Here is a 17,223-nt window from a genome sequence, read left to right as displayed (position 1 = left end):
CTTGGATTCATGCTAAGGGTAAGGGTCAAGTATACGAGTTTTATAATACTAGCAATTTGCGCACAAACGAGTCTTATCATTGAAGCTTCCATACTCACCATGAGACCTCACGTTGAATCATCAATACTTGCGCTTTAACATATTATATATATATATTTTATGTCATCAGCGTTGGATATATAGTTTATGTTATCGACAAGTATTCTACCAAAAAAAAAAATAAGAGCGAGTAGTGGTATAAGTGATAGGTAAAGTTTGGATTTTTAAAAAAATACTGTTAAAATGGAGAAAAGAGGTCATAGATGAAAGAATGAACGATACATTGGATGTTGATTTAATGATGCCTACGGAATTTTACAAACGTCTGCAGATGACTCAGACTATATATAAATATATATGAGATTATATTGAGATATTATCATAAAATATTTTATAGAGATGCCCTCGATGTTTTTGGATGAATCAATATTTAATATGCATCCAAAGCGTTCTCACCTGTTGTTTTTATTTTTCAATTTCTGGGATATTCTACGTATGATGTATATTATATATATATCTAAGTTATCTCACTATTTATTTTAATTCATCTAGTTCATATTTATAAAATACAAATAAAATAATAATCACATAATTTTAATTGGACAAGATCAAATAATCCAATCATTTATATAAAAAATATCATGAGGAAATTTGGCACCACTCTCAATCAAACAATTAAACCCCACTTGGCAGTGAAGCCCTTTTTTAATTATTTTTTTAATCCTTAATTTAATTTAATAATTACTATACAACACTGGCATATGATTAGGCTAAAAAATTAATATTAATAATATTATTATTATTACTATTATTATTTAAAAAAATAATAATAATTCAGCATCCAAAAGCTGACACATGGCGTGGTGCCACCATCCGAAGTCTTTGGATCCAGTGTCTACAACAAACGTACCAATTAACCTCCAAAACAAAACACACACACGAGTCCAACACTACACGACCAATGACGTGTCATCTGACATGGCATTCCCGGCCCCACCACCAAATATTCCTTTTTCTTTTTTCTTTTTTAAAAAAATGAAAAAATTAATATAATTAAATCGCCAAAAATGATAAACTAAAAGAGACGCTAGTGTCGGGCCGATACGAGAAAAAGCAACGAAGCTCGTCTTTCTCTCTCATTCTTTCGCTTTTTCCACTGTCTCTTCGGCTTAGCATCAACAATGGCGTGAGAATGGGAGGAGTTCCGTAGAGGAATGCCACACCATTGCTTCGATCTCTTGATCTCCGTCTTGATCCTTGCTCGAGGTGCCATTTCTAGACTGCGCTTGAGATCAGTGAGCTGGCGGCATTGTTTGTTTGAGCTTTGGTGATTCATGGAGATGGGGAGTGCTTCGGAGGAGGATGTCTCCGATCGGCAGAGTGATCGGTGTGGGAGTTATAGCCCTAGTGCTGATGTGAGTGAGTCTGAGTCGTCCGTTGAGTTCCGGCCGGTTTCCGGCGTTGGGACTTCGAGTTCTTTCGCTTCGTCTCCGCTTCTGGCGAAGGCGCGACCCCAGGCCCCGCCGATGATCCCGGGGGCTGATTTGGTCTTCTGGGAGGGAAAGCCGGAGAGAAGGGAGCCCGATTTCGCCGGTTTGTTTACTGGATTTTTGAAAAGATAAAATTTTTAGATCTAGTTTGGACTGATTGAACTGATGGATTTTAGCTTTTTTTTTCCATTTTTTTCGCGAGCACTGAGATCAATTTGGTTTGATTTGTTGTTTTTGGGTTTTAGAAGTGGAGATGATGAAGGAGAGATTCTCAAAGCTTCTTCTTGGCGAGGATATGTCCGGCGGCGGTAAGGGCGTCTGCACTGCCCTGGCGATCTCCAACGCCATCACAAATCTCTCCGGTGAGCTCTGTTAATCCGGTTTTCTTTTCTTTTTTGTGCAATTTTTTAGTGTATTAATTAGGGAGAATGATTTCCAGCTACTGTGTTTGGAGAGTTGTGGAGATTAGAGCCACTGGCTCCGCAGAGGAAATCAATGTGGCAGCGAGAGATGGAATGGTTGCTATGTGTGAGTGATTACATTGTGGAGCTCATTCCTTCTTTGCAAGAGTTCCCAGGAGGAGGGACATTTGAGGTGATGGTGTCACGCCCACGCTCAGATCTCTACATGAACCTCCCTGCTCTGAAGAAGCTTGACGCCATGCTTCTTGCAATGTTGGATGGGTTCAGGAACACTGAGTTTTGGTATGTGGATAGGGGGATCCTGGTCGCTGAGGCTGATGAGGACAGTGGTGAATCATGCCCGTCTTCGTCATTTGGGAGGCCGTCTTTTAGGCAGGAGGAGAAGTGGTGGCTCCCGTGTCCGAGGGTACCGACTAATGGTCTGTCTGAGGATTCAAGGAAGAGGCTGCAGCAGTGTAGGGATTGTGCAAATCAGATACTGAAGGCAGCTATGGCGATTAACAGTGGAGTGCTTGCAGAGATGGAGATTCCTGATGTTTACTTGGAGACTTTACCCAAGGTATTGGTTGGCATACTTCGCTTGTTACATCATTTGGAAGTCTGTCTGAAATTTCTAGTGGAATTTGCTGGAAGATATTGCTCAATTGGTAGTTATGATTTACATAATCTTTTATTGATATAAATATATTCAAATTGAAGATTATAGAACTATACATACTTTTGTTGGCATGTTCACTTCTTCTTTAAGATACTAGATATAAATATAAACATTATTGCAAATTTTGCAATATCCAAATTTTGCCTGAATTGTGCATCATAGTATATGATTTTTCTTGTGTGCATGATCTTTTAATAGTTGATCAAATCTCATTTCATCTTATTGATTTATCACAAATGTTTGCAATTGAATTATAAGATTTCACCCTGCATGATATAAAAAAAAAGGCTCTTTTCACCTTTTTAAATTGGGAACTAACTGTAGGGCTAGTTTAGTTTGAAACAATGGATTTTGACTTTTTATACTTTGTAGAATGTCATTAAGTCAGAGAGAACCGTTCATACTTTGCTAGTGTTATGTAAATGAGACATGCTTCGGTGGAGTCATATTTAAGCCAAGAGCAACTCTTCCACCATCATCTTAGGTTTTCCTGAAATCATACTTAGCAATTCAGTTTTTGGCATGTATGGAAGTGAGCATATCAATGACATACAAATGACAAATTTCCTTGTTATCTTCTTACATATTAAATGAGATAATTTTTTTGTGCATCTGTGGTTGAAACTCCATTAAAATCTGTAGTGGGCTGGTGCACTATTTGTTTTTAAGAATTTCTCCTGTGATTTATGTATCTTGCAGAGTGGAAAAGCCTGTTTAGGCGAGATCACATACCGCAATATGACAGCTGAGCAATTTTCTCCGGAATGTATAATGGATTGCTTAGACCTGTCATCTGAGCACCTTACTCTGGAAATAGCAAATAGGATTGAAGCAGCCATACACATATGGAGACTTAAAGATCGTAAAAGACACCCAAACCAATCAAAAACAAAGAAGTCATCATGGAGCGGAAAGGTCAAGGGTCTTGTCAGTCCAGTGGAAAGGAATCAATTTCTAGCTCAACGTGCTGAATGCCTCTTGCAGAGCCTAAGGCTTCGGTATCCTGGTCTCCCGCAGACTGTATTGGATATGAACAAGATTCAGTACAACAAGGTTTTCCTCGCTCTTTCTTTTGTGATTATACTGTCAATTCATGGACTAGTGGCTGATATGCAATGGAATCTGAACTTCATCAGATGATAATGGCATCCTTAACCAAAACCTAATTTAAGGTTTAACTCACAATGACTGCAAGAAACAAGAAAATAAATATTGGCGCTTATGTTCCGTACAATTTTGAGTTATTCATTGATTTTATTTCTTTTATTTTTGCAGGATGTAGGTCAGTCCATCCTGGAAAGCTATTCGAGGGTAATGGAGAGTCTGGCCTTCAACATAATAGCAAGAATAGATGATCTCATTTACGTGGATGATGCAACAAGGAAAACTGCTGCTACAGACTCAGTGTCATTGTTTAACCCAGGAAGGTTGGGAGGGCTTCCCATTCAAAAGAGGATCTCTCCTAGCCCCTTCTCCATCCATAACACTCCATATGCATCCCCATTTGCAACCCCAACATATTGTTCATCAACTCCAGTTATTCATAGTCCTGGCAGAACACAGTCATCTCGAAGCAAAGGTGGCCTTCTTGGACAAAAAGACGGAAAATTTGGCAAACTTGCTGCTGGTGATATAGAGAGAGTTTGGTCATACACCGGCAACCTCAGTGCAAGAAAAGATGCCGGAGATGCCCCAGAAAGGGACTGACTTAAATTATAAGAGCACTTGAAAGGATTATTAGGATCCGAACGCCTTCCTTGCATGAGGATAGAGCTAGAGGCAGCACTGGCGCCTAGACGGGCTTGTCGACATGATCGTTGAGCCTGGTGATGTAAATTATCCAAGGTATAGGAATAACATAGGCTACGTTTGTTCTTTTTCTTAGTTGCGTTCTGTTGCAGGTGAAGGTTATATGTTTCAGTTTGGTTCTATTGTTGGGACTGAATGTTTAATCACGAAAATATTGGACAATTTTTCGAGGATGTATCCTTTGAGTAGTTTTCTTCAGCCTCTGTTCATACGTATTTGTATTGATTAACCAATATGTTTTGGAAATGTGGTTGATTTCTGTAGCTTAGTTTCAGTTTAGAGTTTTGCAAAGGTTTTACCATCTGTTTTTGATTATAGGAAAATTGCAGCTATTGATTTGGAGATAAGTGGACAATCAAGGGAAGGTTCAGAAGAATGTGCATGTCTGGTTCGAATTATTTGATCATCTCTGTTCATTTAATACTTGCATCAGAATCTAATTTTATGGTTGCCATCTGTTAGAATTTCATCCAGACATTTTTATTTTTATTTTATTTTATTTTTTGCTTATTTCCAGTACTTATTGGTGATTATTAGAGTAACCAAAAGTCCGACATTGATTAATTGAATGATTCTGAAAGTCTTCATATCATTCACATCATTTAAGCATTTGGGACATATTAGAATAACTTGTGCTCTGATATTTGGTTAATGAAATTAATTTGAATTTGGGCTGTTGAATTGAAATGAGTGGTTTTGGTTTAATTTTATCGTTTTAGTGTTCAAGTAATAAGGGGCAAATTATAGTGGTCAATTAACAAAGTCAATTTAGAAGAAAAAAAATATACATTAGAAAGTTAAGTTGAAGCCACTGGCTGAAGGTCACAAAATTTCTGTATGGTAAAGAGTTATTTAAAAATTTTCCATTTGCTATTCACATTATTTCAGTAAAATTATGTATAAATACTTGTATTTGAATAGTTTTGGTATAATTGCCGTATGTCTCTGTTATTGTGTACTTTCTGCCCTTTTAGTTATTGTAATATTTTTAGGTACAATTAAGTCCTCATATTTAATCGAGTTGGAACTTTCAACTCCGAGGCATAGATGTCGTTAACTTCACCGTTTCTTTTGAGCCGACATGGCTTTAAATATTCGATGTTAGGTACAATTAAGTTTTCATATTTGATCAAGTTGGGACTTTTTAGTCTCCCTATTTCGTAATAAAAAAAGTCACATTCGCCGTTAGGTACAATTAAATCTTCATATTTGATCAATTCAAGACTTTTTAGTGCCTCAATTTCATAATAAAAAAAGTCACATTGGCGCAAAAGAAACGACAAAGTTAACACCATCTACGCCGCAAACTAGAATGTCCTGATTCGATCAAATATGAGGACTGAAATGTACCCAAAAATATTACAAGAATTAAAAAGGTCAAAAGTACACAATAACAAAGACCTGTACAACAATTAAACCAATATTTTTATTTTTAAAGTGACTATTTTGCCATTGAACGCGAATATTTTTGCAGAATATCATGTGGTTGATTTTATGTAGAACATCATATGGTTCGGTGTGGATGTAAAAGTTTAGATTAATAAAATAACAAAATTTGTACTTTTTAAAACATTTTTTTTTTTTTGAGAACCAATCTAAAATTTTAGAGGTTTTTTTTAATTATCAAATTTGGGTTGATTATTATATAAAATATATAGGGTCTGTTTGGTGGATAGATAATAACATGCAATGAGCATTTGATTAAGATAAAAAGTTTATTTATTTATTTATTTATTTATTTTTTTAAGCTTGTATTTCATTTTCAACTTATTTAGGATTTCATTGTATTATTTCTTTTGTTTTTTTACACATGAGACATAGAACAAAAAGCTTGTCATTTCAATATTTTAAGTAGCGCTTAAGTGTTAATAGTTTTTCCGTCAATTGTATTGGTTGTTTTATCTAAATCTTTTTTTTAGTTGGATTTTTTTTTTCTAATTGATTTTGATGTGTTTATTTTTTCTATGAATTTTGAGTTATTATAAAAGATAATTTTGTTAATTTATATACAATTTATATCATATTCTCCTGCTAAAGACTTATCTGGTTGGATGATTTTTGATATGAGACTTATATTAAATAAGCTATCTTTAATATTAAACTTTTAGTTAATTTATGTACAACTAGATTGAGCTAGATTTATTTCAAAGCCATTTTTTATTGTTTCTTAATAATAGGGGTTATTAGGACTTTTATTATTTGACATTAAAGGGATAAATTTCGTTTTCCTTTCACAATTGCAAATTGTAACTGGAGGATTCTGTATTAAAAAAAAATGTATGCTTCAACAAGTAGAAAGGTTTTTTTACACATTTTTTGCATTAATTCTTTAAATAATAATCCAATAGAAGTTAAAATCGGATAAATATCTTGAATGGATACAATACTATGGTCATTATTCATTTTAAACATTAAACTTGAATTTGTATTATTTTAGTCACTCAATTTTAATTTGTGTTCAACGAAAGAGTATCATGAGTAATTACAGAGGCCCAAGCTCTAGCAATCGCTCTACAAAATGTTAGAAACTCTAAACAAAAGATTGGGAGTATTTTCCCAGACTGTGCTGAGCTGTGTGGGTGTTTATAGAACACAGCGGGCATCACAAACTTGAGACTAAAACACATTCAGGAAGATATTCTACAAGGAATTTTGGAGATTGGAAGCAAAGCCATGGAGTGCAGCTGACTCCTAGAGATTGGAGTACTAGCATATAAGCTTGCCAACCATGGGAGAAGTATGACCAGATTAACTCTTTATGGCAAAGGATTTGTTCTTTTCAGATGACTCATGAAGATCATTGCAGGGGTAAATTTTTTGCTGGGTCACTAAAATTTGATTTGTTTTCATTTTGATCACTGAACTTTAATTTGTATCAATTTGATCATTCAGTTTTAATTTGATTTCACCGGAAATAAATCAAAGATTTTAACCCCCAATTGATTACATAACTGTCTGAAAATCTGAGTCAATCCTCCCGATGACTCATTATTAAGTCTATTGGAGGTGTCATGTCATCGAAAAAGAGCCACATCATTCATTTGAGGGTTGAAATCCCTTGATTTATTACTTAGTGAAATCAAATTAAAGTTGAATTCAAATTGAAAATGAGCCAAAATTTAGTAACATACCAAAAAAATTACCCATCATTGTAGCCTCATACTTTAGTTTTTCATTTCTTTTTGTTTAGTTTTGTGTTAAATTTTCTATGTGGATGTTCTTTATTGTTGTTTGTTTTCTCTTGATTACTCTAGTTATTTTGTAACTCTTTTAACAAAAAAAAAAGTATCAAGAGAATTCTGAGAAAAATTTGATGAGATATACACCGGATTTGTTACGTTAATACCAGTTCGTCAGTCCATGTGCATATGCAAACATGACACGTCATTAAAGAGGCCACATGGCCACTCTTATTGATTATTGATATGACATATGTCACGTCAGCATGATGAATTAATTAATAAGAATGACTATGTGGCTCTTTTGGATGATGTGGCACATACACGTATGTAGATAACGCACAAACTAATATTAAAATGACAAATCTGTCATCAAATTCTCCTGTGATTTAAATGATCAAAATGATACAAATTAAAATTTGATATTCAAAATAAAAAATAACAATATTATAATACTCAACTATTATAATCCTCATCTAAAAAATTTACCTCAGTGAAATCTTAAATATGTTCCACGTTAGGTATTTATAATTATAGAAAGACAATACGATTAATATGTCCCACATCAAGGATTTATAGAAAGGCAATACCATTAATATATATTTGTTTATAAGGAATTGCCAAACTTGAATTAGAGGTTTAGAGGTTTAGATTTTCCAAAGATTCATCTTGCCAAATTTTAGTTAGAGGTTTAGATTTTCAAAAAATTAAATGTTTTGTTGCAAACCCGGTTTAGTCTTACAATGCCTAATTGAGAGGGAATTCATGGGTATACATGTGAGGAGCAACTCTATCTTATCAAATTGGTCTTTTGGGGTTGTGAGTCCGACAATGTGTGGATCACGTTTAGAGATTTATATTTTCCAAAGATTTGTAGTGGCAAACTTGAATTAAAGATTTAGATTTTTGCCAATCTTGAATCAGACGTTTAGATTTTCCAAAAAATTAGAGGTTTAGATTTTCCAAACATAAGCCGTGAGTCGTGATTGACCAACAAAACATGACAGTCGTTGAGCAAAAGACAAATTTAAGTAATGAGATTTAACCGTCCAATGAAATTCAAGTTAAGTCACTATCTCTCTCGCTCTCTCTGTCTCTCTCTTAATTTTTTATTTATTTATATATTCTTATGAAAATGCAAACCATTTATATATGTTTGGTTATATATTCTTATGAACCCTTCTTATGATTTATATACATTTTGGATAAAAAAAAATAAATGAAAAAAAATGAAAAATTAATTATTTTTATATTTTTTTCCATTTTCAGAGATAAAAATAAAAAATTAAATTAATATATATATTTTTAATAATTGATGTAGCTTATTTTAAATAAATAAAAATATTTTAGAAAAGAATATGAAAAAATATTATTTTTATGAGGGTATATATTATAACTATTTATTATTACATTGGTACGCAATTAGTTTCTCAAACTTTTTCTTATATTATTAGATAAATAGTTAAATATAACTCTAAATTCTAGAAAAACTTATACTTGAGGAGTCACTCTCGTTGATCAAAAGGAGTCTCAACTTTATGAAATATTTGTGTCAAAATAATCAAATAGAGACACTCCCAACCCAAACATCTGATTGTCTTTGTTTTTTGGTTTATTTATTTATTTATTTTTGGTGCATTCCACTCATATCTTATCTACTCTTGGTGGATGCCTAGTGTTTTTAATGATCCGTCTTATGTCTATTTTGGTTTATTTCATTGTTTTATTTCTGTGTTTCCTATGTGTCCTTTCTATCATTGTCTAGCTAGCACAACTTCTTTTTAATAAATTAGAAGTTCAAAAACATTTATATATATAAAAAAATCATTATAGAACTTTTTTTTCCCACCACGCACTGGGATATGTGGTCGTTTCTCCAACTGAAATCTAAAGGCATGCAACACGTTTGCTTACCTATTATTCATTGTCCTGTTTTTAATTTCTTCTCAATAGATCGTCACTATGAGTGTGACCAATAATAATGTTATTTGAGCAATCGTGTGACACGCCTCTCAGTCAAAACCACTACAAATTCACTTAAATCATTATTATACATAATAAAAAATTATTTATTAAAAAATTAAAATTTTATACTTATCTCCATTAATATAATTCCAAATTAGTCACCTTCTTCAACCGTGTGAGCCACATGAATTTCAGGATGTCCTATTTTTGTTGATGCTATGCCAAGCAACCGTTTTTATAAATATAAACAATACCGAAATTCAGATATACAATATATGTATAGTATAAGAATCCTGGATGAGCGATTGTATAAGCAGATCATTGGAGCGAGTCTTTTCGTCGGGAGGAGGATTTGAGCCGTGGCCCTGCTTTTACTGACTTTGGTGCTATACATCTGGTGGATATATATATATATCTTTATGGTATAATCGCGAATTAGTCTCTCTCTTTTCAGTTTCTTCACTTTGGTCCCCTATTGATCCTCCACTAATCCCTATATCTTTTGAAAATGAGTCAGATTTGGTCTTTTTCACCTTTAATCTCTTCTTATGAGTCACTTTACTCTTGAAAATCACGATGATAATTAGCCTATTTTAGGTGAGAAGGGATTAAGTAAAACAATTTTCGAGTGGAGGGATTTGTTGGGAGTATTTCAAGTAGAAGAACAAAGAAAGAGAAAAGTGGAGACTAATCGATATATCTATCTTTTATTCAAACCTAGAACAAAAACATTTACGGTGTTTAAAAGAAAATAACTCCAAATAATAAATTCTCTGGCTTCACATTAGACGTGGTCATTTTGAGTGAAAACAGTGGAATCGAGCCGGAGCAGAACCCAGATAAAAGCCGGGAGCAGGACTCGAAAAAGCATGCTAGTTCTAAAACCATGCTTAGAACCTTCATATAAAGTCAGGGTTCGGGTTCGAATTTTTAAAACAAGTGGGCACGCGGTTCAAACCCCGGTTCAAAAGCGCTAGTTCCACTTGAATAAAGATTCAAAAATATCAAATTAATTAGTTACATATATATTATTATATTATATAAAATAATGTTATGACTTATAATATCAAATAAAAAAACTACATGGGCTTTGATTCCTCGAGAGGATATGTAGGCAATTTGATATAATTAAGTTCAAGCCCTTTATTTATTTTTTATTTCTCATATTGTACTTTTATTAGAAAATATTGTTTTGAATTATTAATAATTTTATTTTTTAATAAAATATTATATTAAATTAATTCCTGTATTTTTGTATTTATTTTAATTTGAAATATTGGATCATTTACTTTAAAAATATAGCGTGAGCAGTTTGAGCAGATTAAAAGCTGAGCCATAGAAGCCGGGCCGAAATCAAACCACCAAGAACTTTGCCTAAGCGGTTTGGTTCTGATTCAAAGATTTTTGAAACAAGAGGTTACTGAACAGTGACCATGTCTACTTCACATCACATGTGATACACAACTCTAGTACACACACTCTAGTCAAGTCCAAGGACCAAAATTATATATTTTGATATAATTTCAAACAATGGCCTATATAAACAAAGCAACACCTTCTTATAGAGCTCATTACCAAGCACATATAGTCCACAATGTCTCTAATAATGCTATTGATCTCCTTCCTAATCACCATATCCTTCTTGTCCAAAATATTACTACATTTCTCAAAGAAACCCAATTATCCTCCATCTCCACCAAAGCTCCCAATCATTGGGAACCTCCACCAATTAGGACCTTTACCTCACCGTTCACTCCAAACTTTTTCAAAGAAACATGGCCCTTTAATGCTCCTCCAACTAGGCCAAGTTCCTCTCCTTGTAGCTTCCTCTCCTTCCATGGCCAAAGAGATAATGAAAACTCAAGACCATCTCTTTGCTAACAGACCTTCAATCAAGGCTGCCACTAGGCTCCTCTACAATGGCATGGATATTGCCTTTTCCCCTTATGGTGAGTATTGGAAACTAGTGAGGAAGTTCAGTGTTTACCACCTTCTAAGTCCTACAATGGTCTCTTCTTATAAGTCCATTAGAGAACATGAAGTTGTGTTTATGTTGGAGAAGATAAAGAAGTCATGTTGTGATGGGAAAATGGTGCATGTGAGTGAAGAGTTGAACTACATGACTATGGATATTATTAGTAAGATTACATTAGGGAAGAGTTTGAGAGTGGGGTTCATGGGGTATCAAGATGCGTAGGACTATTGGTGAGAGTTCTAAATAGCTTGGTGCTTTCATTGTGGGGATTATTTGAAAAGGGTTTGCTTGGTTGGATAGTTTGAGTGGTTTTGGATGGGAGGATTGAGAAGAGCTTCAAAAAGAAGCAGATGAGATTTTGGATATGATTGTTGAGGATGAGATGAGAGATTGGAAAGGAAAGAGTGAGGGTGAGGGTGAGACTTTTATTCATGGCTTGATCTCTCTAATTGATAAGGATCAGAGGAAGGAATTTACTTTCAGTAAGGAGAACATCAAGGCTATTATCAAGGTTAGTTTTGTTTAGCTCTCCATTATTTTAATTTTTATTTTTGTTTTTGTTTTTATTTTTATTTTTATTTTTTGGAATTGATCATCCAGTCTAACACCATCACTAGTAATAAACTCTATAAACTCTTCATTTTTTTTTGGGCACTTTTTTAATATTGCAAATCAATACTTTTTATATTGGGGCCAATGCCAATGAGCAAGCTCTCCGATTGTTATCAAATTTAACATTATATATATATATATATATATATATATATATATATATATATATATATATAAGTTGCTCATATGTGATGTGATTTTTAATTGGAGAGTTATATTTTATTATTTCAATTCAAACTTGGATTTATGGCTTATAATATTTTTGAGAAAAAAATCACTGAAGTGTCAATAATATTATAAATTTATTTGAAAAAAAAAATTAAAGTTATAAGAAGGGTTTATAAATTTAAAAGATTTGTTTTTAATAAAAATACTTAAATATTTTCCTTGTGTTTTCTCTTAAACTAAAAACTCTTTAAATTTTATATTCAAATCCACAGTTTGAACTATTTATTTAAAAATAATCAATTAGATACATTTCTTATGTACTCCTAGGTTCTATATTTTGTTTGAATCCAGAGAGAGTTCTATATTTTGCTTGAATCAAATCTCTTCAATCAATGAAAAAAAACACATGTATTTTTGACAAATATAAATAGTTACTTTTATAATAAATGGAGTCATATTATTATTTTTTACATGACATGGTTGTAGAGTAAGGAAGATTGATTATTATAAGTTTATAATTTTTCATATATCATTTTAAGCACATGTAATAGATTATCATTGTCTCACGTGTTAATCCACCCCATATAGTAATAAAGATATTTAAACCATCGAAATTAGTGCACTATAATATTTATGTCTTTTGGCAATTTCTTATACAGCAGCACCCATTGTACCTTAGTGGTTGACTAGATTTTTCATGGATTTAAGTTATCATACATAATAAAAATTTCCACAGGACGTGATGGGCGCTGGAACAGAGTCAGTATCTGTTGTGATGGACTGGATCATGGCAGAGCTCCTCAAAAAGCCCCCAACAAACTGGACATCCTTGAAAAACTGAAATCCAGAAATGTCATTTTCTGCAACAACTATACCATAATCAAAAACAAGACCTAAAAATGCACTATTTAGAGGGCAGTTATAAAAGAGACCTTACGTTTACACCCTCCAGCATCATTACTTGTCCCACAAGAGAATCAATGCAGGAAGCTCAAATAGGACCTTATAAGATCCCAAAAGAATACACAGAGTTATGACCAATGTTTGGGCCATTGGTAGAGATCCTCAGGTTTGGGAAGCACCAGATGAGTTCAGGCTGAGAGATTTCTGGGAAGTTACATATTGGATTTCAAAGGCTGTGATTTTGGTGCTTCCATTTGGTGCTGGGAGGGAGTGTTGTCAGGAATTCAGTTTTCAACTTTGATAATTGAGCTCACTATTCCAAACTTGGTGCATTTGTTTGGTGGAATTTGGGTATGAATGTGGAGGATTTGGACATGATTGAAGGTCAGGTCTTACAGGTGGGAGGAGGTTGAACTTTTCTTCATGCAGCTCCTTGCTTTTCAAATATGATGAAATCTAAGACTAGTTGTAATAATATTTGCATGTACATGTTGTCTCTTTGTTTTGTGCGGGTTATCTGTTTTACTCCTCATCCAGATAGACTCATGTTCTCTACTGTTTTTATCTTTGTACTCTTTCTCTTAATGTAATCGTTCTCTTTTCTAATAAATGTGTTTTATTCTCTTATATATATATATATATATATATTTGCATATTCTTTTATAACTTGTTGAAACATCATACAAAGTTCTGATGGTTGGAGATGACTCCACATTAATCTATATATTTCACTTGTCAGTTGTAATCCCAGTGGAATAAATGTGGACAAGTAATGTTACAACTTACAAGTCATAATTTCCAACCATCGAGGAGAATTAAACCTCAAGGTCTCAACCTCTCTCTTGAATGAGGTTAAACTATCATTAAATCTCTAATTTACCAATGTTAGAGGACTGAGTATATACATAAACTATATTTTATATATTGCTGTTTATGCATACTATTTCACTTTTGTATTTATGCACATTGTATCTATTTATTGGCCTCTTCCCTTAATAAAGGATGCCCATTCTTGCTCAACATCTAACACATGGTATCAGAAAGTGTTCTTTGAGTAATCCGCCGGAGTTTGGAGTCCACTTCGCCGAACTTTTGAGGAAACTGATTTGTTCCTCATCATTTCTCGGTTCTTCTACCTCGGCTGGATCTCTCTTCTGAGTTTGGCTCCGCCAACGTTGTTTCAGCGATGATCCTCACTTCCTCGTTGATCATCCACCACTGCCGCCGTTGGCGCCTTGTGAGCCCGGCTGTCCCTGGTTCCGACCACCGCCGCCAAGTTCTTCAGCTCCTTGCTTCGGTCTATCGTGTGCGTCTCATCATGCGTCATCTGTACACAGCTATGGGTGACCGTCCTGCCTCTTCCGTCACTTCGTTTCCTCTTGCATTGCAGTCCGGCCATCCCTATTGTTCATCAAGGACCGTGGCTTTGGACATCAGAGTCTTCATGGCGAGGCTTCCATTGAGTCTTTGCCGTTCTTCCTTCACTTCCGCTGGCCAGCATGATCCAAGCTTCCTTCATTTGGTCAATAAAAGCTTGATGGCATTTGTGTTTGCATGTGATGATAGTGGATGTTCCTATTCACTAGATGGTGACATTCAACTAATTGAGCCGACCAAACATGATGGGAGACAGGCTTGCATGTGATGTTACTTTTTGCATGTGATGTTATCTCATTCATTATTTCACTAATAGTTGTTTATTAAAAAAAAAAAAAACCTCCATGGCTTTACTACTCGAGAAATTTTCTTGGTCAGGTGGATGTCGAATTAATGGCTTCCAATTACGAAAGATAGTGCAGCTGCTACGTATCGTTCTTTGGATATGAAGTTATTTGGACATGTGGATGATACCTCTCCCCTCTAAAAGGCCCAGCCCAGTACATTTCTTGTTAGGTTGCAGTCATCAGTATCATCATCATCGATCATGTGAGTTGACTCATCGCATGAAAATTGGGCATTCCGGCGCTAGCTATGTGGACCCATACGTCGTATATTTGAAAGCGATCCCGACTCTCTTCCATGATATCTTGGCCCTACGGGATCTCGTCATATTCGTGACAGGAGGCGCTCGCTTTGGAATATATTCTTGAATTAGATCATTGTGGAAACAGCTGTTCTTTAAATGGCTTGTTTGGCGGTCTGATGTTGTAAGGCTCGCATTGATCACCGAGCGGACCTTGAGTTTACGTTAAATGCCATGAGTCACGACCTATGAAATTTGCGCGGCCAATTATGTCGAGACCAATTCCCTCCTTTGATGATATTTGTCGCGCGATTGTTGTAGGTACGAGGAAAGCGAGGCTACGCCTTCTCGTCGTCGTCCGGCCTTTCTCTTACCCGATACGATCTTGGGCGACATCTTGGCAGCGCTCTTCTCGGACCTCTACTCCCGATTGCTCGGGTTGTCTCTCACGGATCCTCTCCTTTGCCGTTCTTTGGCGACAGGGCGTCGGACTTCGATGTCAAAGCTTGATGACAGCGGCATCATCCCTTTGACGTCGTCCGCCTCAGGTCTTTGGAGTTCCTTCTTCACCTCGTCTTTGCTTCTTGTCGGGGGCCTTGACTCCTGATTCTTACGGGGATATTTAGCTACTGGGTTGCTAAGCTTACGAACAACTACATGCCATGCGGTGTGCCATGTAATCGATTCTTCCTCTGTTATATACCTTGCTGCCTCTGGTATGTATTCCTCCTCCAATGGATTTTTTGACTGCAGTCTTCTTCGCTTGCGTAGCATTGCCAGGATGCTACTGTGGTTCATCATTCTAGTACTCACTCATTTCTAGTGTTCGTCTTTGGCGGCCCGAAATCTTCTTCACATCCGCGATGCAGTAAATCTTGATCTTCTTTACTTTTATTCCCTCGGTTCACCCATGTTCTGGTTGCAGCTTTAAATCTTATTTACATCGATCGACACGGATCATGGTTTGATTGTTACCTTCTCTTCTTCTGCCTGTTCTGTGCAGGACCATCTTACAGGTCAGAGGATTGGGACCGGGCGTAGAGTTAGCGGGCTTTATCACCTTGAGTTTCTTCATCTACCTGCATCTACGTCTCCTTCTATATGTACTCACCTTTATTATTTACTTCTGTTTGTTCATTAGATCGTTGGCATGCCCGATTGGACATGTATCTAACGCTCACGGAAACTATTAACTAGTTCGAGAGGTGTCTTGATTACATCTCTTCGGCTCATTATCTTCTTGTATGGGTTGTAAGTTTGCTAAACATTAGACTCTTCCTTTTCCATCTAGTGACTCCTTTTCCAACTCCACCTTTTGATCTAGTACGCATTACGATGTTTGGGGACTTGCTCATTCCTCTTACTCTTGCTAAGATTCTCTTATTACATAGCTTCGTTGATGACTTTTTTAGATATGCACGGCTCTACCTAATCGATCTTGTTACGAAGTCACCATTTATTCTCAATTCCACGCAAATGGTCCGTACTCGATTGGGTAAACTAATCGAGGTGGAATTCGTGATAGGCTCAAAGTATCTCTCTACGTCTTTCCGATCCTTACTTTCCTCTCATGGCACCGCTTTCTTTCGTGATCCACAATCGCCCACACACCTTTCGAATGGTGTTCTTGGCGTAACATCGCCATATACTTGAGACTACTACAAATAACCATCTTTTTCGCCTCCTCATTTCCTCCAACAATTTTGGGTACGAAACTTCTCTTATCCGTCTATCTTATTAATCGAACACCTTCGCAACTCTTTAAGGTGTTACTTACTCCTTATAGTTTTTCTCTTGTTCCCCATCTTATGGTCATCTTACGCACCTTTGGTTGTGTTTTGCTTGTGCTTCTACCTTCCGCTTCATGAACTAAGCTCTTCACATTGCGATGTGCAGTTTCTTGGATACAACCACGACCACAAGGGTTATGTTGCTTATGATCCTACCTCTCGTTTGTCTTGAATTTCTCGTCGTATTACCTTTCTTGAAGGAAGAAACCGCACCTTTACCTCTCCTCCTCCGAGATATTTCATTTTCTTG

At 35.4% G+C, this 17,223-nt stretch overlaps 2 protein-coding genes across 3 annotated transcripts; both read left to right on the top strand.

Annotated features, from left to right (window-relative positions):
* Positions 1–1,145: 1,145 nt before the first annotated feature.
* LOC120272378 (rop guanine nucleotide exchange factor 1-like) lies at positions 1,146–4,914 on the top strand. Of its 2 annotated transcripts, XR_005540180.1 has the most exons (6): positions 1,146–1,632; positions 1,775–1,891; positions 1,969–2,510; positions 3,309–3,662; positions 3,885–4,454; positions 4,737–4,914. XR_005540180.1 is itself a non-coding variant. In XM_039279201.1 (5 exons), exons 1-5 carry the CDS (start codon positions 1,374–1,376, stop codon positions 4,314–4,316), a joined length of 1,704 nt encoding a protein of 567 aa, XP_039135135.1. In that variant the 5' UTR covers positions 1,146–1,373; the 3' UTR covers positions 4,317–4,595. The 2 variants fall into 2 exon arrangements, 1 of the variants encoding a protein (XP_039135135.1); XM_039279201.1 differs by lacking the exon at positions 4,737–4,914 and having other exon boundaries at positions 3,885–4,595.
* Positions 4,915–11,861: 6,947 nt separating this feature from the next.
* On the top strand, positions 11,862–13,158 carry LOC120271692 (cytochrome P450 Tp4149-like). The gene is made up of 2 exons (XM_039278371.1): positions 11,862–12,048; positions 13,054–13,158. The coding sequence occupies exons 1-2, from the start codon at positions 11,902–11,904 to the stop codon at positions 13,156–13,158; spliced, it is 252 nt and encodes an 83-aa protein (XP_039134305.1). The 5' UTR covers positions 11,862–11,901.
* The last annotated feature ends 4,065 nt before the right edge of the window (positions 13,159–17,223 follow it).

This window comes from Dioscorea cayenensis, chromosome 11, assembly GCF_009730915.1.
Source record: "Dioscorea cayenensis subsp. rotundata cultivar TDr96_F1 chromosome 11, TDr96_F1_v2_PseudoChromosome.rev07_lg8_w22 25.fasta, whole genome shotgun sequence".
Lineage (NCBI taxonomy): Eukaryota > Viridiplantae > Streptophyta > Magnoliopsida > Dioscoreales > Dioscoreaceae > Dioscorea > Dioscorea cayenensis.
Note: the sequence above shows the minus strand (reverse complement) of the source record. Positions and strands in the feature narration are given on the sequence as shown.